This window comes from Tachypleus tridentatus, chromosome 9 (assembly GCF_004210375.1).
Source record: "Tachypleus tridentatus isolate NWPU-2018 chromosome 9, ASM421037v1, whole genome shotgun sequence".
NCBI classification, from domain to species: Eukaryota; Metazoa; Arthropoda; class Merostomata; order Xiphosura; family Limulidae; genus Tachypleus; species Tachypleus tridentatus.
The window spans coordinates 69,944,354-69,966,680 of NC_134833.1; the positions used below are offsets into that span (position 1 = coordinate 69,944,354).

The window sequence follows — 22,327 nt, forward strand, 5'->3', positions numbered from 1 at the left end:
ATAACACCCACAAGAAACAGTGCACCATAGTTTTGATATGGTACTGTACTAACGACACCCACAAGTAACTGTGCATCACAGTTTTAAAGAAAAAAATTACATAAATTACTTAAAAGTTATTAATCATGGACATGGAAAGAACCAATTTTTTCTGACTTAAACACACTGTTAGGATAAATATGTGTTGTACTAACAGTAACTTAATTCCATTTGTCTTTGTTTTGACCTAAAAATTTCGGTATTTCCTGTTACGTGTTCATCAAATTATTAAGACATGCATCCTGTGTGAGATAACTCGAGGGTGTGGTACAGCCCGTCACTTTTGGGTGTCTGCGTAGCACAAGGGTGGATTCACTCGGTGAATAGTTCTTTCATATTTATAATTAATGAATACCTAAAAAGAAAGTATCTGCATAAGAGCGCACCCGTGTGGCCTGTGCTACTGTATTGTATTGTGAGGCTAGTCAACGATATTAGTTCTTCGAAACAGTGAATTTTTATACGCTTTACCAATAAGATAAATTGTAAAGAGAATGAACAAAGTAAATTATTTTTCTTTAGTTTGATGTGATATAATATGACAAAAATTACAGGCGGATACTTGAATGTTATAGAGTTTGACTGTCTTCTATAGCACAGTTGTCTCTTAATGTTCATTTTTTCACAGAGTTACAGCAAAACATGTTTACACTAAAATTAACAGATGATATTGTTATTGCTCCCTAAAATTTGTATTTTTTTACTTTTTACATTAATTTTAATCAATATTTGTAGAAGAGTTACTTCTCTTCTTTCTTTAATTTGGCATTTCCTGACATACTAGTATATAAAAGTTGAGATGTCTGTTACTCCATTGTTTTACATATATATATATGTATAAAAGTTGAGAAGTTTGTCACAACCTTGTTTTATATGCTGATGTATAAAAACTGAGAAGTCTGTTACTCCATTGTTTTATATATGTATATATATATACAAACTGAGAAGTCTGTTACTCCAATGTTTTAATATATATATGTGTGTGTGTGTGTGTGTGTGTGCATAAAAGATGAGAAGTCTGTTACTACATTGCTTTACATGCTGTTGTATAAAAGCTGAGAGGTGTGTTTCTCCATTTCTTTACATATATATGTAAAAGTTGAGAGGCCTGTTACTCAATTGTTTTACATGTACATATAAAATCTGAGAGGTTTATTACTACCTTGTTTTACAGACTAGTATATAAATTTGAGAGGCCTGTTACTACATTGCTGTATATATATATATAAAAATTGAGAGGTCTGTAGTAACTACACTGTTTTACATTCGGCTATATAAAGTTGAGAGGTCTGTTATTACACTGTTTTACATTCGGCTATATAAAGTTGAGAGGTCTGTTATTACATTGTTTTACATACTAGTATATAAAGGTTGAGAAGTCTAGTACTACATTGTTTTATGTACTTGTATATAAAAGTTGAGACGTTTGTTACTACTTTGTTTTACATACTGGTGTATAAAAGTTGGGAGGTCTGTTATTAACTTGTTTGACATACTAGTACATTAAACTGAGAGGCGTGTTACCACATTGTTACGTCTGGTTACAAGATTTATAGGTTTTATAAAGAACTAGCAAGTAAAACTCGCACTTGATACAGACAGATGTTACGATGGCAGGCAGTCCAACATGTGCCATAAATAAGCCAGATATTATTACTGGATTCCACAAAACCATTGGCACCTGTTTGACAGAAAATATTACGTTATTTTTGTCATAATCACTTTAGACAAGTCTGGGACTTATTTTAAACCATTATAAAAGAATTAGAGTATGTAGGTATAGCAGCCACCTTTCTAAGGTCAGCTGGTATGGATACTACAACATTCTCTGTTTGTGTTTGTTTGTATTTAACCACAAAGCTATACATGGGCTATCTTTGCTCTGCCCACCGCGGTTGTCGAAACTCTGTTTATAGTGGAATAAGTCCACAGACATCCCGCTGTTTTACTTGTAGAGATCCTCTGTTTTTGTGAAACGGTATAATCCGATAGAAGGGAAATAGGCGCAAGATTTGGAAGAAACGTACCAGTTCGATGTGGTTTTGAGAAAGGAATACAGGAGGTAGGAGTTCAACAAAACAGAACGAGAAAACAGTGAGGTGTGAAAGAGAATGAATAAAAAACAGAGAACCGATAGAAGAATGTGACATGAGTGTGTGTGTTTTTTCTTATAGCAAAGCTACATCGGGCTATCTACTGTGTCCACCGAGGGGAATTGAATCCCTGATTTTAACGTTGTAACTCCAAAGATTTTTCGCTGTCTCAGCGGAGGACAAAACATGATATGATGCAAATAAGAAACAAAAAAAACATTTCTGTTTATATGTGTTATTGATTACCATCGATAAAGACAATTCGTTATGTTTACAATGGTATGAGTCAGATCCTACCTAATAAGTACAACCTAGATAAAGTTGAAGGGCATAAAAAGGGAAAGCCAAGCGCCTATAAAGCATTATCATAGCATGACAGAGGGGGGAGAAGTGACCTCATAGTTTTGGGTGTGGAGTAGCATGGGCTGAACTAAGTAAAGTAAACCTCTTGGATGACAGAAATAACTTTACGGCGGAAGACTTAGTGGAGAGCAGAAAAAAACAACATATATATAAGGATCTTATCATGGAATTATGGAAACTAAAATGAATCAAAGCAAGATTTGGAATCCAATTGATGCCCTTTACATTGCAAAGTGTGTCTTGCATAATAATGCTAGTCATATAAACACAGTGATTTCTGTTCTCTAAAAATCTGAGTTTACTGAGACAGAACAGAACCTCTGGGTCATACAGACAGCTGCCCAGGTATTGAATAAGAACTCTGCTCTCGAGCGTGTGAGAAAATATAGGAGTGGTGGCCAAATACGTTTTTTCTTGACATAATGACACCGAACTTAAAACAGAGGACGTGACATTTGTATTACACAGAAATTTTGTCTGTAGCTCTCCGTTATCCGGATTGTTTTACATAAAGTGGCTCACCCGTTATTTGGTGCCACGCAGTACAACGACAAAAACGAAGTTACAAACACGCAGAGCAGAAATAACCAGTTTGTAGTTTACGGTCTAGTGGAGACGTGAAACACGTTTCTGGTAACAATGAAACATAACTAGTAGCATAGTGTGTATACACGTTACCCAATAAGCACAGTATTATACGTCACGTCAGACTACCACTGAAAAGTGTCCAGTTTATAAACTAGTTGAACAATAAGCATGGTGTCCTGCATATCCTATCAAGCTGCAAATTAAACCAACACACAACATTGTTTACTCTGTATAAACATGTTGATCTGTAATCACAGTGCCCTGTATACCACATAATATTATTAATCCACCCAACAGTGTAAAATGTCCAGTATGTATAAACACGTTGATCCGTAACCATAGTATAGTGCCTTGTATATCACATCAGACTACCAGTCCACTCAACAGTGTAAAATGTTCAGTATATATAAACGTGTTGATCTGTAACCATATTGTTCTGTGTGACACATCAGATCACCAGTCCATTCAACACAGTAGACTGTTCTTTGTACCAATACTACGTAACAATGTGGTATAGGAGGTTGATACCAACACTACGTAACAGTGTGGTATAGGTGGTTAATACCAAACAACGTAACAGTGTGGTATGGGTGGATGATACCAAACTAAGTAACAGTGTGGTATAGGAGATTGATACTCACCTTTATTACATAATACCAGTCATATTAATATAAAATTTGTGCGTTTTATACTTAATCAAATTAGATACATAACCATAAACCAGATCATAGTGTGGAGACAGTGACACTACACAAGAAAGTAACGTTTAAACTTTGTAAGATAGGGTGCGTCACGATAGTCACTATAAAATTGAGCCGCTAATAAACAGATTATTTCTGTGTGAGTAAATTAAATTATATTACGAGTGGAAAAGGATATTCGAACTCATTGTACGAGGGCTATTTTGTAGCATACATGTAAAATGTAACTTTCGAGACTAATTTTGACTCATGGTTCGGAACGTATGTTAATAGAACTACGACCTGAAGAGAAAGTGAAAGTGTGATCGCAGCGTGTAGTAAACGTTAATAAGTGTTGAGCATATTTAGCGTCCATGTGTGGCTTTTCGCTACAAACTGAATTATACCACACATATTGTAATGCATAGTTTTCCTCTCTGGGGGCATAAAATTTTATGGGAGTGTCAATAAATTAAAAGGATGAAACTGATCTAAATTTCTAAGAACTTAATGTAAGTGTTTGTAGAAGTTTTTTATTAAGTGATATGAAACGAATTGTTTATATCTAAAAGCTTAAAAATAACATGTAGTCGCTACGCCTAGATTTTTTTTGCAGGAGGCTCCCTTCCTCTCCCGGTTATCCTCTTGTGATGTAAGTTGAAACTGAAAGGCAGTTCTATTTCCAATGTATCTCAGAACGGCTGGTATGGATTTTAACACTTAAAAAAAATACAGAGAACAACGTTAACATCTTGTTAAGCTGAAGACGACCTAGGAAGGTTGAAACGTTGTTCTCTGCTTTATTAGTAAAAGTGTTAATACCCATACCAACCTTTCTGAGATACATTTTTATTACAAGTGGGTTTTTCGTCATCAAGAGTCACAGTACTAAGTTTGGTTAATTCTCAGACGAGGATGAGGATAGGTCATCTGGCGCCTAGCTTGGTTATTGCGCAACTAGACGGAGTTGATTCATATATTTATACTTTCCACGTATAGCTACCGTGTTTCTCCGAAAATAAGACAGGGCTTATATTAATTTTCACTCCAAAATATGACACTAGGGCTTATTTTCGGGGGATGTCTTATTTTGATATATTAAAAAAATGAAGTTACAAAGTAAAACTATTAAACTAACCATTTAAAATAAACTATTATTAAGCTATTAAACTAACTGATTAATACTTAAACAAACTAATTAACTAACTATTAAACTTATTAATAACTTAATTTTTTTTATTTCTTTCCTCTTCCTGCCACTCTTAACTAGGGCTTATATTAAAACTATCCCCAAAAATCACACTAGGTCTTATTTTATGGGTAGGTCTTATTATCGGAGAAACACGGTAGCTATTCACAAGGTCTATCTGCGCATGACAGTCCTCAGTTGAGAACTACGTACAAAAAGAAAGACAGAGAAGCGATAGCGCTTACAGTTAGCGTCTAGACGAATAGACCGTCACTATTATATTGCACCCACGATTTAAAGTAGGGATCGCATTTCCGCGGCAACGGACCTCGAACCCAGAACCTTCGGGTTCTCATTTTGAATATGCTAACCATTATACCACAGAAGATTCCACCAGTATACGAACCGATTTAAATCTAACAAACTATTTTACTAATTCGTGTGAGAAGTCCATTTGATGAAAACTGACTCCTTACTCACACCTACAGCCATAACTAGATCGGTGAGGGACTGCCTTCGAGTAGGACAGTGAACACAGTCACCTCAGGTCTCGGAAAAATTTCGCATTAAAACACGTGTATATGTATATTAGATGTACTGCTGTAGGGTTCTCGAAGGTATTCTGTTTCATGAGTAAATAAAACTAAAATCAAGAATAACAACTACATTTTTATTTCTTTTTGTGTTGTAGCCTACGCAGTCCATAATACTTCTCATCTCAGCATGTGCACATTTTATTGACGCCACAATAGCACAAACTGGACGTTAAATGCCTTTATTGTGACATAAGTTTAGCGTCTACTGAATGACTGATAGATAACACTCTACTGTATAACTGTGTGAATGGTTTAAACAGGTGACGTCTCCAGGCGGCCTTCAACCGGCTCAATGGGAAATATTGAAAGTACTGTAAAACGATAAAGTCCTATGTTAATTTACTATACATGTATTTGTATATTAGTAGAGATACCAGTCTTTGTTTCTCCATAATTCACCATGAACAATAACACAAGCCTGCAAATTTAAACTTTATAAAATTTGTTTTGGTTTTAATGATGGATTTTGTATAATTCAGTTAAAAAGATTTCGAAAATAATACTAAGTTTTTCTACCATGTAAGTATATTTTACAGACAGGGAAGAAAAAAACTGTTACTTGGAAAAAAATTATTATTTTGTTTGCCACGATGAACAAAAGTTGACCAAAATACAAACAAAATGAAGGAAAGAGAAAAACACTAATATAAGTTGGTTGTATTTGTGAAATCTACGTCTTTTATTCTCTAAACTGTGTATTGTGATTTTCTTTTGTGTGTTGCCTCTAGATCATCTTGTTTCAGGGAGCAGCAGCAATCTGCCATCATGCTGATGCTATACTATCCCTGATATCGCCTCTCCTTTTCCCTAATGTATTGATACAACTTATCCCCTTGTTTTTCACCGACAGCATTGAGATTTTCAGGCAAATATTTAATGTGTGTATTACAATCCAACTCTTTGAATTTAACTAAGCATGTTACTGAGAGTATTTTTGTAATTTGGGCCTTTGTTGTTTCCTAAAAGTGTCTCATTAACATCTCTAAAGGTAACCCACACTTCTTTTTTAACTTTCCTCATGGTCCTTTCGAACTGTTCATCGGAAGTTTGAGGCCCAACAAAAATTTACCACAAATATAACAGAATTTATTTAGATCACTTACGCAATCTCTTGTTATCACAGCGACGAATAAATATTGTTTACAAAATAATGTCAAAGTACACACACAAACAAATACTATCCAGAAATGACACAGTATGCGGCCTGTTAACTGTTTATATACTAGCGGCGTGTTTCTCGTAGGTTCTAGAGTAATTGATAAGACTCACACGTCACGATTGGTCTAGAGAAATGTATAGTCAGTGGTTGTCAACCTTTTAAGCATTGCAAAATGTGACTCGTTTTCAAAGAAAATGAGTCGCTTATCCAAAAGCAGATATGACATTTGTGGAAAAATCTGTACGCGATGGAGAAAAATGGATATAATTTTCGAATTCAGTGTACAGGAATTACTGTAGAGCATGTAAACACATCAAGACAATAAAATCATCCCAGGCATGAGTTATCGTTTATTTTTGTTCTGCTTTTTGTTTAAAGGAAAGCACAAAGCTACACAATGGGTTATCTATGCTTTGCCCAGTACGTTATCGAAACCCGGTTTCTAGTGTTGTAAGTCCGCAGTAACATTTCGCTGTGCCACTTGGGGGGATGGTTGATAGCACTCCCATTTATGTACACACACACACACACACACACACACACACACACACACACACACACACATGTAAAGATACTACTATATGCATTTATATATTTTGTATTTGGGATATATACATGTATGTATCTACAAAGAAATAAATATATACGTACACACAAACATACATGTTTCGTATTTTGGTTTTATATATATTCCCCTTGGTCGTTGAACTTGTAATGCTAAAAATCATGCTTCGATACCCACATTGGGCAGAACATATATAGTCCACTGTACAGGTTCGTGCTTAAAATGAAAACAACAAACATATACATAGGCCTGGCGTGGCTAGTTGGTTAGGGCGATCGACTCGCGGATTCGAAGCTCCGTCACATTAAACACGTGTACCGTTTCAGCTGATTAATGTGATGGGCAGTCCCGCTATTCGTTGGTAAAAGAGAAGCTCACAAGTTGGCATTTGGGGTGATGAATAACTGATTTCTCTCTAGTCTTACACTGCTAAATTAGGAACGGCTAGTGCAGATAGCCCGCATGTAACTTTGCGCTAAATTCAAAACAGAATACACAACCACATTATAAACTGCGTAGGCAAAATTCTTGAGCGAATAATCAGTAACAGATTTTTCATGCTCATGGATACATCAAAATTACCAAAAGAACAAAACGGTTTCAGAAAATTCAGGCAAACTACAGACCATTTAGTTAGACTAACAGAAGCAGTTGTTGATGGTTTTAACAAACAAGGGTGCACTGTCGCTTGCTTTCTCGATATTGAGAAGGCATTCGACACTGTATGGTAGAATGGTCTTCGGTTCCGAATGAAAGAAATGGGACCACCATTATTCGCTGACTATCAAACTTTTTGGAAAACAGAATATGAAGAGTTAATGTTGAAGGGACTTCTCAGAGTGTTTTAATCCAGAAGCAAGCGTCCCTTAAGGAGAGGTGGCAGTCTGGAAAAGTGCACCAGCAACAGCAGCCACAAACATACAACCGCAATTAAATAGAATAAGTGAATAATGTCAAAAATATAGAATCAAAATAAACACAACTAGTAGTATTCACAAAGTTAACTAAACACTAAAAAAGCACAACCAGAGATATATATGAATGGAGCACTCCTTCAAACTGCAAAATTTTTAGGTCTAACATTCAACTCTAAATTAACGGATAAATCACATAAATAGTATTAAAACAAAAATTTGGCAAAGAATAAATAAAATTGTGGAGCAATGGCAGACAACATAAAAAATATATAAAACATACATTAGACCTTTATTTGACTATGCAGCCCCTGCATGGATAAATGTAAGAAAAAACTACTACAAGCCAAACTACAAACAATATAAAATACACTATTTACAACAGCTTATAAAGTACCCAGAACTACCTCATCAGAATTCATGCATAAATATGCACACATAGAAACAATAACAGATAGACTCCTACATAGTACAATAAATTATTCTGACAAAAAGGAACTAGTAAGCAAACTAAATAGGTACAGCATACATGATGAGGATAGTCCTAAATACCTTTTCCCAGTAAATATATATTTCCAAATAAAACAAAAAGGCCACCTATAAACTAGACTTGACATTAGCTTAGGGATTAACTAATAAACATTGAAAGAGATTTATGTGAATGTTTTATGGTTAATACTTATCTAATGATAGTGCAAATTGTTATGAAACTGTAAAGAGAAATGATATATTTGCACCAAGTGTATATGTAGATGGTGCATGGACATTGCCCTGATAGGGACCTGAGTAAGTGTGGATTACTCTGGCCCTTGTGTGAAATGTATAAACACACTTGGCAGTCACTAAAACAAATACAAAGGAAGGAGGAAGGTATACAAAGACCATAAGAGAGAGAGTGCGAACCACAATATAAGGAGGAAGAAGTCTAAGAGAACCTGATCCTCCCTGGTTTACAAGACCAAAAATCTGATAAGGAGCAAATGCAAACCACATTACGTACATACACCATCCACACATTTAAAGTTTCATAATAGCACCAGGGTGGGTAAATTAATGCACAATTAGTGTAGATGTGTAGAAGAACTAGCACTAAATAGATAATGTTTTGAATTGAATGAATCACTTACACCAGAACTTAAGGCAGTCATGACTACCAGGATAGACAGTTCTTGTTGTGTCTCATGGAGCTGAAAGGAAGGTTATTCTAGCAGACTTATTCCTGTATGTATACAGGAAAAGTGAGAAGTAAAGGTATTTGATGTGCAAGGTTGATTATGTGCCTGTATATGAGGTGTGTAATATACTGATGAATGTTTTAATGTTAGTATGGAAATCTCTCCAGAGCTCTGACATCATAAAGACTTGTATCCAGTTTAGTGATGTTTAAATTTCACTTTAAATGACTGTTCTATACTTATTGTCTAAGAAAGAATTACTGAATATGCAGATATAGTTAAACTTCCAAATTTCATTTTTGTCGAAAGATACTCATCTAACAATCTAGCATGGTAACCATTTAGCCATGCAAAGTTTAAGGTTCATGTCTCGTTGCCACAAAATCTTACTTTTTACACTATACACTTGGAAAAATCACAGTTTTTATCAGTATTGTTTTGCTGAATATCTTATAGATATAAGAGTGACAATCAAATCCTAAGAGTTTACATTGCATGATTTTCACCAGCTAACTATCAATGTAAAATTAGGGATGGCTAATTACTATAGATAACCCTTGAGTAACTTTGAGCAAATGTTCAAAACAAAACAAAAAACATTGAAATTTATAGCTGGTATGCCTGGCTAAATTTTTTATTAAAGGAATATTCCAGAGCTACTGCAATAGAAAGCAAACATGGTATTTGGTTGTTTGATAAAACTAGCACTAAATGGAGATGTGTTGGAGTCGACCAACAGGTTTTTCGTCCTACATGCACACTTAGTTACGTTCCTTTACAGAACTGATATTATTAGGCATAAAACGAGACATGGCAAAATTCTATAGCAGTATTTCTAATGTTTTGTTAATTTTAACTTCAAAGATACGAATTGGGGGGTTTTGGTGACCACATGAATTGTAATGATATAATTAGGGCCCAGATGCTAGCAACTCTGTCCTATAACAGTTGTCACACAGTAGAATTTCTAGGATTTCTTATTTGGAGGGCATAAGAATAGTAAAGAGTTAGTGTTTGGGGAAGAAAGAAGGGGTCACAAAAATCAAAGTAAAGAATTTTAAAATGTTGAAGGACTATGTCTTGGATAGGTACTACTGGGGGGGTAGATCTTTAGTGAGTGTTTTCCCTCAGATCACTTTGGTGGAAATGTCTTTTTTGTGATGCGTCTTAAAATTCAGGATATTATAAAGAATTAACACTAGCTTGTTCTTTGTGATATGTATTTTTTTGTTTAGGTAAATGTACCCAAATTGTTGGGACCACAATAAGAGCTACTAAACACAAGTACGGATACTGGAATTGGTTTTGTTTTATTACAACTACTTGGCCAAAACTAGAATGTTAAGTTTTAAGTAACAAATTAGGCTAAACTAGACACTTACAAAAAATCACAGTTTTTAACCTGTATTGTCTTGCTCAATCTTTTATAGATATAATTGTGGTAATAGAAAAACTAGATTGTTACAAAGATTATCTTTCTCACTGTAATTAAACTTAGAAGATGAACTAAAACCAGTTTCCTAGTTGCATTACACCATTACAATGGTATATTTCAGGTTTCTAAGTGTTGTGTTTTGTAGACTTATATATACAAGAACTTTAGGAAGTGCAGTTGAGAGATATAGTTGAATGAATACAAGTGACTGATTCAGTTTCTCAGCTGAATTGATTTCCTTTATTCATTACATATTTTTGATTCACCAACACTTATTACATGTTAGCTTCTAAAATACATGCTTGGATGGAATCGTATGTTTAGTGCAGTATATATAAGTGTGTTTATGATTGATGTGTATCATTTAATAGTCTTATACAAGTATTTAGTTAGTACTGTATGCATACAGGTATGGTGATACATGCTATTTGATAACACACTGATTTTGTACACTAAATGAAATGTACAAACCAAAACATCTGTTTGCATGCTTCATAAAGATAGTGCATGTTTTATAAATTTATGCACATATTGTATAAAGGTAGTGTTCATGTTGTATAAAAGTAATGTACCTATTGTATAAAAGTAGGGTACATGTTGTATAAATGTATTGGGCATGTTGTATAATGACAGTGTGCATGTTGTGTCAAGGTAGTGTACCTGTTGTATAAAGGTAGTGTGCACATTATATAAAGGTAGTGTGCATGTTAGATAAAGTTAATGTGCATTTTATATAAACATATCTTGCATGTTGTATATAGGTAATGTACATATTGTATAAAAGTAATGTATTTATTGTATAAAGATAGTGTGCATATTGTATGAATTTTGTATACATGTTGTGTATTGTATAAAGGTAATATATTGTATAAAGGTAATGTACCAGTTGCATGAAGGTAGTGTGCATGTTATATAAAGGTATTGGGCATGTTGTGTAAAGATAGTGTGCATATTATATGAAGGTTGTATACATGTTGTGTAAAGATTGTGTGCATGTTGTATAAAGGTAATGTACCAGTTGCATGAAGGTAATGTGCACATTATATAAAGGTAATGTAGTGTTGTATAAAATTAGTGTGCATGTTGTGTATGTGTTGTGTAAAGGTGTACCTGTTGTATAAAAGCTGTGTGCATGTTGTATATGTGTTGTATAAAGGTTGTATACCTGTTGTATAGAAGTTGTGTGCATATTGTATAAAGTACCAGTTGCATGAAGGTTGTATACATGTTGTATAAAAGTAATGCACCTGTTGTATAAAGGTAATGTGCATGTTGTATGAAGCTGTTGTTCTTGTGAAAGTATGAAACAAGATTGGTTTGGATATTTTATCAGTTATTGTGAGACTTTCTTTAAGCCCCTCATTAAAATTATGTGATTGCTTATGGTTCAAAATATCCAAATAAGTAAGGGGGCTCAAGGTATTAAAAGCTTAGGAGCTGCAGTGTGAGAGAGAGAGCAGTTAAGAAGCAGTGTATGTTCAGTGTGACTTTCGTAAAGTAATTTATATTTTATGAATGTTGTAAATTGTTGATGTTTTTTGAATATTTAGTGGATTTAGATGATTTTATTTATATTAGACTCTAAGTTGTTAAAGTTGTCTTTTTCAAGTAGAGATTTGGATGGTTTCTGTTTTAAAGCTGAGTTGATTATGTTTATTCATATCAAACTTTGATAAGTTTTGTTTCTCATACTAACAAACAATGTTTGTGAAATACAACTTTTATAAAATTCTGTTTGATTTGTATTACACATAAAATTTAATTTCTGAAATGCTCTAAGACATTAAGTGTATAATTTCTGTACTTCTTTGAAAATATGTTAATGAACAACTGATTTAAGTATCTGCAATTAATTGGTTTTAAATTAAAACATTACTGCTAGAATTTTGAAGTGAAGCCTCTGGAAAGCCAAGAGTATGGTACATTCTATTCAGGAGACTCTTACATCCTGCTTCATGTAAGTTCTAATTCAACAGTGTTAAATAAGGTCTGTTAACTCAAACATTTTATCCATATACAGTTTTTAAAACGTTTTTCTATTAATAGTGAAGTAATTCATGTTATTATCCTATAAGTCAAATTTAAATATTTTGTTAATACAGAAAATTAAAGCTACATTTTCTGTTGAAATATTTGATGGGAGTTTGTGACTGATTGCATGCATTGTTTTAGGAATTATGGTTAGCTTAGGAAACTTGTAAGAATTATACATTAAAAATGGTTACTGAAGCCTTTGATGTTGAAGATCTAATAATTTGTAGTTTAAAATTTGTGGACTTCTTTGTTTTGCACTTATTTTCACTAAAAATGTATTATTTCAAATTTGTAATAGACAAAGAAGACAAGAACTGGAAAACTGGAGTGGAACATTCACTTTTGGCTTGGAAAAGATACTTCTCAAGTAAGAGTTGTGCAGTGAACACTTGAATTTCATTCTGCAACTAAATACTAGAAAACTTCCCATCATAATTTAATATAAAACAGTTTGTTACAATTACAAGATCAGGATAAAATGTTCTAGTTCATTATATTCTTCTGGATATCAGGTTTAGATACAATATTATGTTATGGTAAAGACACTAGGTGTCATGTTCTCCTGGTAAGTCAGGTTTAGATAATACATATTATGTTCTTCTGATGTATGTTGTGGAGATCAGGTCTGTATACTAGGTGTTATGTTCTCCAGGTAAGTCAGGCTTAGATACTACATGCGTGTCTTAATCTCTCTTGGTACTGAGATGAACTACAGATCATTTAGTGCTCATCCACAAAACCAAGAAGTAGCTGTTTGGATATTGATTCAGTTAAAAGATTAGTATGTAACATGCTAGTTTTGATACACTGAAACATTATGAAGTTGGGTAGTTGGATATTATAAATCAATCATAACATTTTGTGGTAATTATTCAGTTCTAGTAAATATTATATAACTTGTAGAACTAGTTAATGTAATGCTGAACATTTTTAGTTTGCTGTGGAAGCAGTGTTTTACATATCTGATGTCTTTTAAACTGTACTTGTTGTCTAAGTTAGCAGTGGTAGGTGGTGATGAAATAAAACCATTTTACTCAAGATCTTTTGAATGGCTGACCTTTTTTCTTCAGGGGCACACTGAGATATCAGTTTGTTCCTGAAGAAGGATGATTCATCTTTTGAAAGCACTCATGTTATAGGGTTTTTATTTCATCTCTATCATTTTTTAACCTATGTGTTTTTTTAACATTATGAAAGTAGTAGGTAGCAGTAGTGTTGTCAGTGCTCAATATGGAAGAGCAGTCATTGACATCAGTTACAACTCTTTTAAGTCTTAAATTCATAACATTTTAGTAATTTTGTTCTCAGGATGAGAAAGGAACAGCAGCTATAAAAGCTGTTGCCCTTGACAATGCACTTGGAGGAGCACCAGTTCAACATCGGGAGGTGCAGAGTCATGAGTCACAGATGTTTCTCTCTTACTTCAAAAAGAAAGGTGTACGGTAAGCCAAGTACTGGCTAGTCTCATATATTATTGAACAAGTTTAACCTTCTTTCAATGATTTGTATTCCTTAGAACAAGCAAAAATTAGTATATTTGACAAATATTAAAACAAAAACTGTTTGGTTTATTTATTGTATATTTATTGAAGAAAGGCCCTAAAAGCATATTGTATTGGGTTAATTGCAAAACACCCTTATCAAAGTATGCCTATATGGGAATCAAAATAGTGAGTATACCAAGTATATGCTTACAATAAGCAAATGTTAGAAAAATTTGACAGAGAAATTAAATGAAACAAAGTATGTCCATGTTATAGTTCTAGCTTGGAAATATATTTTGGATGATATATATATATGTATAGTAAACAGTAGTTTGTAATGAATCTGTTTATACCAGGATTCTTGAAAAAGTAAAGTATTTATTAGGACTTAAACAAATTGAATAGAATTAAATTCACAATTTAAAAGCTACTGTTCTGGTCATTTTTAAACAACACAATTGAACTCTAAAATTCTGACCAAACAATATAATCTTGATGCAACAAGTTACGAGAAAGGATCAGAAAGAAAAAAATATTTCTAAACTTTCACAAAACCTGCTTAATAATGCAACACTTATATATTTATTGGTTATAGAACATAACACTTACAAATTCTGACATTCAAACAATATCCAATCTAAAACTCTTCTTACCATTTTTTTTCACCCTTGCCCCTACTCTAATTGTAAACAGAATTAGGTGCTCTTTGATGAAGAGATTATAACATAGTTGAAGACTATTGTTGGCCACTGATAAAATCTCTGTAGTATTCCTAAAGTCAAGGGACTAAAATAAACATACTTACACACTTAGGTTTTTAGTGAATTTAGACACGTACAAATAAATGGAAAAGTATAAATAGACATAAGTGTAAACAAGCCAACCTACAAGTATTCCAAAGTAATTCCATTAACAAAGCACCACATTGAATTCTTGTAGAAGAATCAAAAGTTAAAATAAGATTGTTGGTTATTGGTTTGTTAACAGATTTGTGTTAAGGTTAGAAAGGTCTAGATTAAATGTCATCTACATGTAGGTACTTGGAAGGAGGTGTAGCCTCAGGATTTCGACATGTTGAAGATGAAGTTATGAAATGCATGATGCAGGTGAAAGGTCGTCACAATGTGAGGGCATTCCAGGTTGATCTGAATGTGGATTCCATGAATAAAGGAGATTGTTTCATCTTGGATGCTGGACCTAATATCTACATTTGGGTAGGGCCAGGAAGTAGACACATGGAGAGGATTAAGGCCATTCAAGTAGCCAATGGAATTCGAGATGACATTCATGCTGGTCGTGGTCAAATTTCAATTATTGGTATGGGTGTTAAACTTTGTAATTTTGATAAGACAGTAACAATCAGACATTCGTTTTCTTGAGCATGTAATTGTGTTATAGTGTTTTGAAAATTCAATCATTTTAAAATTTGTTGCATTTTTATTTTTGTAAAAGCTGTATTTATTTATTTACATTTTTAAAATGATTCTCATATGCTGTTTCTGGTTGATGAGCCATTTCTTCTGATATCACACAAAATAATTGTTTTTTAGTTAAACCTAGTATACACTGCTGAAACTCAGTAGGTACAGTTTACATGTGTAATGTTCCTGTGATATTACAGAAAATAATTGTTTCTTAGTTAAACCTAGTATACACAGCTGAAACTCAGTAGGTACAGTTCACATGTGTAATTTTCCTGTGTTGGAAATTTTAACAGTTGCTATTTAGCTGAAAATAATAGCTTTATGTGATAACAAAGTTTGTGTACTAAACTGGATGATTAGTAGCTAAAAATAATAGCTTTATATGATAATGAAAGTTTGTGTAATGAAGTGGATAATTAGCTGAAAATAATAGCTTCGTAGAATAATGATAACTTTTATACTAAAGTGGATAGTTAATTGAAAATAACAGGTTCATATGATAATTATAGATTATTATTAAAGTAGATAGATAGCTGAAAATAATAAGTTTACATGTTAACCATATGTTAATGATAGTTTGTATATTAAAGTGGATAATTAGCTGAAAATGAAATAGCTTCTTATAAACCTATTATTTTCAACTAGTTATCTACTTTAATATACAAACTATAATTATCATAAAAAGCTAATTTTCTACCTTAGTTGTAAATAATAGCTTTATATGACAACAAAGTTTGCATACTAAAGTTGATAATTAGCTGAAAATAATAGGTTGTTATGACAATGATAATTTGAGTACCAATGAATGGAAAAACAATTTTACTTCTTGAGCTGATTTTAGGAAATGTGTATTCTTAATATTTCATTGTTACCATAAATTATTAGTTTATTGTTATCCAACATCCACCTTTTTTTATTCTTAAGTCAACTTTATATATTTATACAAGCTTAATTGTTTTGTGAATAACAATTTTAAATATGGATGTTATTGGCTCAAGCATCACTTCATTAAAAATGACTAATTTTTAAACTTCAAGATGTACTTCATTTATTTGACACAGAAAGTTAATTTCTACACATTTCATTAGTCCCTAAATGTATGTGAAACATGATTGGAATTATTTAAGTACTTACTTGGTTATTAAATAATAACCACAGTGATTATCCTAATATTTTAATGTAATATAACTGTTATATGTATTTATTTAATTAAACTGTGAAACATTTGGTATCTGAACTCCTCAGACTAGTTAAGTATTAAATATTAAATGTGTTTTAAGATGAACACAGTAATCAGATATATGTGTAAATGTGTTTTCAGATGAACACAGTAATCCAAGAGACCATGAGAAGTTTTTTGAGGATCTTGGGTCAGAGTTCCCTGTTGACATTAAGGATGCAGAGGAGGTAGCAGAAGATACAGAACATGAACGTGCAGTAGAGAGAGTAATTACTTTACACAAGTATAAAATGGTTGAGAGTTTTAGTTTTAACACTAGCATAAGTTTTTACCATCTTCTCCACAAGTTTCATATCATAACCCTTTGTAGGTAAAGCCACACCTGTAAGACTGATAAAGGTTACTATTTATATGAGGCACTATGGGAAATGATCCATTACATTTTCTAGAGTTTTAGGGACGTATGTGGGTAATTGTAAAGTAATAGAGAATGGGAATCTTTGAATAAGATTTTAACTGTTAACTTACCCAGTAGGATTGCACCTAATAGCTTTAATAGTGTAACTTGAGTTTATGTAGCTAATCAGAAAGATGTTACGCTACATGTATAAATTCTTGACCATGTAGGTGGTCATTTAGAACAATAAACTTCATTAATGAACTTATACTATAAAGTAGAAAGTCTTGTTTGTAAGAACACAGTTTCTCTTTCCTGAATGCTAAAATTGGACTGGAGTCTATTCTAACACAACTTTTATTTTATTATATAGATGAATTGTTGTATCATTGTGAAGTTATTAACACACAAATATTGATTTATGATAATAAACATGAAGATTATTTCTGTATTCACGTATTTGTTTTTGTGATTAGGATTTTATTATTATTATGCAAAGGAAGCCACTCAAAATGTATTTATATATAATATGTTTAATTACCAATTTAACCAAGAACTCTTATATATTGGGTTGAGGAATAATTCGTGAGCGTTTTTTCAAGTTAACAAAATATATTCATAAATGAAATGCTTTCGCAAAATATTTCATGTCATTTGGTAGATAATTTTTTGCTCTAATAGATGGTGTGTTTGTTTTTCATATGTCTTTAATTTTTGCTTTCATTTTCAGCTCATTAAATGGAATGTCAAGTGGACAAAATCGAGCATTTTCGACACCATCTGCTTTTCGCATTTAATTTCTTGCAATTTCGTTTAAAACAATGCATACTATATACCTAGGTATTACATGAAATAAAGTATCATAATAAATATTTTGGGTGTAATGTGTTCATGCATTGAAGTATTGTATAGTCTTGCATGTAATGCTTGAATGAAATTAGTTAAAAATGCTCACGAATTATTCCTCAACCTAATAAAAACAAAATCAGTTTAAAAAGTTGTTTGCCTTTAGGTTTGTTTTTTAGTAATCATAACAAAGAAGTGTAGTATTTCATTGTTTCTTAGATGGATTAGAAATACTCATGTTAATGTTGTGGCAACACTTTTTTTTTTAATGTGGCATATATATTGTGTGTGATTGTGCAGAATCTGGGAAGAAGACGGGGAAGTGAATATTGAAAAGATTGCTGAACGTCCACTGAAGCAGGAACATCTGGATCCTGGGGTATATAGTTACATTTAATTCTTACTTTAAGTTTATGACATATGTTTATATTCTTACACTCTACATTTAAATCAGTGATACACATTTGTATTTAGGTCTTGGTATTTTGCTGTTAATACATGTAGTACATATTTGGTATTTACTTTTGCTTGTAATATATGTAATAGGACAAATCAACTCATAATTTAACTCTAAGAGAATGGTGACTTAAAACAATTAAGTTCTAGTTTTATTAGTGTGATTGATCAATTTCTATTTGTGTGATTTATTATAAACATTTTTAAGTCATATTTTTAGTCTTAACTTTAAGAAAGTTTCGTTCACATTTAGTTCTACTGTTAAAGTCTCAGTAAATAAAGTACGTTAATGCTAAGTATACTGGTACCACAAACTTATAAATAGAAACTTTCTGTGCAAGAATTACAATCCTAAATAGATGTAGAAGTGACAATACAGGTACATTCTGGTACTATAGATTTGTGAATAACTTTAAATGCAAGGATTAAAATTCTAAATGGATGTAGAAGTAACAACACAGACATATACTGGTACCATAAATTCATAAATAAATATTTTAAATGCAAAGATTAGATCCCCAGAAATATGTGGAAGCCTTTGTATTCAGTCTGTGTGTCATGAGGTCCTTGTAGTGAGTTCATGGTGGGTCTATGCATGTCTCCAAATCCTTACACAGGATCTGTAGTGTGTCTGTGTGTGTTAATGACTTCTTACATTCAGTTTGAGTGTATCACCAAGTTCTTATGCACAATCTGTAATGTGTCCATGTGTGTTAATGAGTTCTTACACTAAGTTGGTGTGTATCATCAAGTCCTTATGCACAATATGTTGTGTGTCTATGTGTGTTAATGACTTCTCACACTCAGCTTATGGTGTGTTTGTGTGTGTTATCAAGTCTTTATGTGTTTATATGTGTCTTCAAGTCCTTACACAGAATCTGTAGTGTATCTGTGTGCCTTAATGACTTTTTACACTCTGTTTTTGGTGTGTTTGTGAATAGCTCCAAGTTCCTGTACTCATTCTATGATGTGTGTCCATGTTTTATCACGTTGTCTGCATGTGATCAATTTTTTATGTTAGTGTTTAAAGTGGTTTATAAACTTAAGCCACTGTATGAAATGTAGATACTTACTTATATTTTTATTCTTTGGTATTTTTTACTTATACAAAAGTAACTCAGTTGTTAAACTACTGAAGTGGTAGCATTTGTTAAGGATAAAAAATATTAACAAAACCATCTTAATTAGTGTTAGTATACTTCATGTTATCAAATCTATATTTGTACAGTTAGTATGATGTGTATGAGATGGGATTTATCAACATTATAGTACTATATTAACATTTACTGGATTCTTAATTTGAAGGTGATTTGTTTGAAAAGCCTTGTAATATTTTATTCTCTTTCATATACCTGTGTAACTTTCTTTTCACTGCATTAATAGAACTGCTTCATGTTGGATGGTGGAGTTAGTGGACTATTTGTGTGGGTAGGGAAAGAGGCAAGCCCCAAGGAGAGAGAGGAGTCTATGAAAATGGCAGAAGTAAGTTTAACTTAATGTTATGTGTGTAATGGATCATGATCAATGTTAGTTCATGCTTCACAAAGTTAAAAGATTGTACTTTCCAGGTGTTGAGAGGAAGTTCCTGGACAAAGGGAAAATATTCTCTCAAAGAAGTGTTTTATGCCAGGATTTCTATCAGGATTATATTATTAAGGGAGGTTGTTCATAAGACACTCGTGATATAAATTACTTGTTTCAATACAGTTTACCTTGAGCCTTAGCTTTTGAATATCTACACCCTCTGTTGTTTAGGAACTGATCATTTCTGTAGATTTAATGACCAGTTTCCAGCTTTACAAATATTGTCTACAGTTTATAAAGTTAGTTGTCCTGGATATAAAAAAGGCTACTTTGGCTCTAGTGAAATAAAACTGTTAAAACAAATTAAGGAAATACTAACCTAAAATCCCTCATTAAATCATGTGTAGTTGAACAACATACCCTAATAGAATGTGGCATTCTCATTCATTCCAATATAATTAAGACCATACTAAGGGTCAGTGATAAACAGAATAAAAGAAATGTTACTTATTTATAATCTGAGGCCTGACGTAAACATTGCTGCACTAAAGTTATTTCAATTGCTCTAAAAATTTAGTCTGTGTGCATAAGCAGTTAACAAACGTTGTTCTTTGCTTTATTAGTAAAAGTGCTTATACCCATACGAGCCATCTTGAAATGCATTTTTACTTCAAGTGGGTTTTTGTCATCACTCATCACAAATAGTTAACAAAGTGCTTTAATTCAGTGGATCAGTCAACATTGCATTGTTGTAGAAAGTTCCACTTTCTTCTTGTATACAATGATAAATATAGTCATAATATTTGGATTTTGTCTCGTTATGTGTGTATTGTACACTTTAATAACTTATTCTAGAAATATTTGGAAACAAGAGGATACCCATCTTGGACATCTGTAACCAGGATCATTGATGGTGGAGAACCACCAATGTTTAAGCAGTACTTTTCTTCTTGGCATGAGCCAGAGGACCAGGTTGGACTAGGTCGTGTTTACAAGGCTGAGGAAATAGCTGGTGTGCTGGCTTTTTTGTATTAATTAAATGTTGTAGCTGTAGTTATAGATGTAAAGTAATATGTGATGCTTTCTAGAAGTGAATGGCTTCTTGATAAAACAAAACAAATAATAAATCACAAGTTATGTTAAAGAAGTCTTAACCCTTGCTGGGATCCAGTAATTTTGCTTTTATGATCATCACTACAATTTATTCATCCCAATGAAAACTTTGAAATTCTTCACATCCATGTGAACTGAATCCAGAGAAAGCTATTAAAATCTAAATTTTTAGTAAAGTACAATTTTTTTTCATTTCAGTTTTTATTAATTCATAAGCTTATTAATTGTGATGGCTGTCTTAAGAATACAGATTAAGTTTTATATTCCATTTTCACTCTAATAATTCAGCAACTGTGGATGAAGAATTTGATATTAACTCACTACACAGAGAGAAGCGTAGACTTCTGGCTAAGAGTTTGGGAAAAGCTTGTGGATTTATGCCAGATGATGGATCTGGACAGATAGAGGTGGGCTAATAGATAGTCTCATGCTATGTATTATATAGTGAGATTGTTTTATTTGTGGAAGTTTACTTGGAGAATGGTGTTACATACCTAGTGAGGAAGTTGTTTATTATGCAGTGAGGTTACATTAGTAGGACAAGTTAAGAAGTAGAATACAGATAATTATGTGGTATTTGTGTAAATAGGTAATTACAAAATGTACTGTTTCAGATCTGGAGAATTGAGAACTTTGAGCTAGCTCCTATAGACTCATCAATTTATGGCTTTTTCTTTGGTGGGGACAGCTATGTCCTTAAATATACTTATGAAAAGGAAGGACGAGAAATGTACATCATATACTTCTGGCAGGTAGGTATGGCTGTTTTTTATTACATTTCTGATAAAGAAGGATGAGAAATGTACATCATATACCTCTGGCAGTTTTGTTATTATACTTATGAGAAAAAAAGATGAGAAATGTACATTGTCTCCAAAAGGTAAGTACATACTTTTATTTCTACTTCAAGTCTTCAGTAATGGTTTTAATCTTACTATTACCAGTAAAATTTTCTCTTTATTTCAGTATACTACTGCTGTTCATTGTAAAAATTTCTTCTGTTTATGAGTGTAAAGTGGTGCATAACACTGGACTTGGAATCTGAGAATCAATGCTTGTGTCCTGTTACTAGA

At 32.7% G+C, this 22,327-nt stretch overlaps 1 protein-coding gene across 4 annotated transcripts in view; it reads left to right on the forward strand.

The window, feature by feature from the left end:
- The window catches only part of LOC143225447 (gelsolin, cytoplasmic-like), a 31,841-nt gene that overhangs the window by 1,018 nt on the left and 8,496 nt on the right, over positions 1 to 22,327 (forward strand). For 2 of the 4 annotated variants that reach the window (XM_076454887.1, XM_076454886.1), the window contains exons 2-11: positions 12,679 to 12,753; positions 13,129 to 13,197; positions 14,139 to 14,272; positions 15,351 to 15,631; positions 17,060 to 17,201; positions 18,462 to 18,540; positions 20,001 to 20,099; positions 20,997 to 21,153; positions 21,543 to 21,661; positions 21,869 to 22,006. In XM_076454887.1, coding sequence (XP_076311002.1) covers positions 12,679 to 12,753; positions 13,129 to 13,197; positions 14,139 to 14,272; positions 15,351 to 15,631; positions 17,060 to 17,201; positions 18,462 to 18,540; positions 20,001 to 20,099; positions 20,997 to 21,153; positions 21,543 to 21,661; positions 21,869 to 22,006 — 1,293 coding nt within the window. The remainder of the gene's footprint in view (positions 1 to 12,678; positions 12,754 to 13,128; positions 13,198 to 14,138; positions 14,273 to 15,350; positions 15,632 to 17,059; positions 17,202 to 18,461; positions 18,541 to 20,000; positions 20,100 to 20,996; positions 21,154 to 21,542; positions 21,662 to 21,868; positions 22,007 to 22,327) is intronic. The other 2 variants (XM_076454889.1, XM_076454888.1) reach the window with 1 other exon arrangement.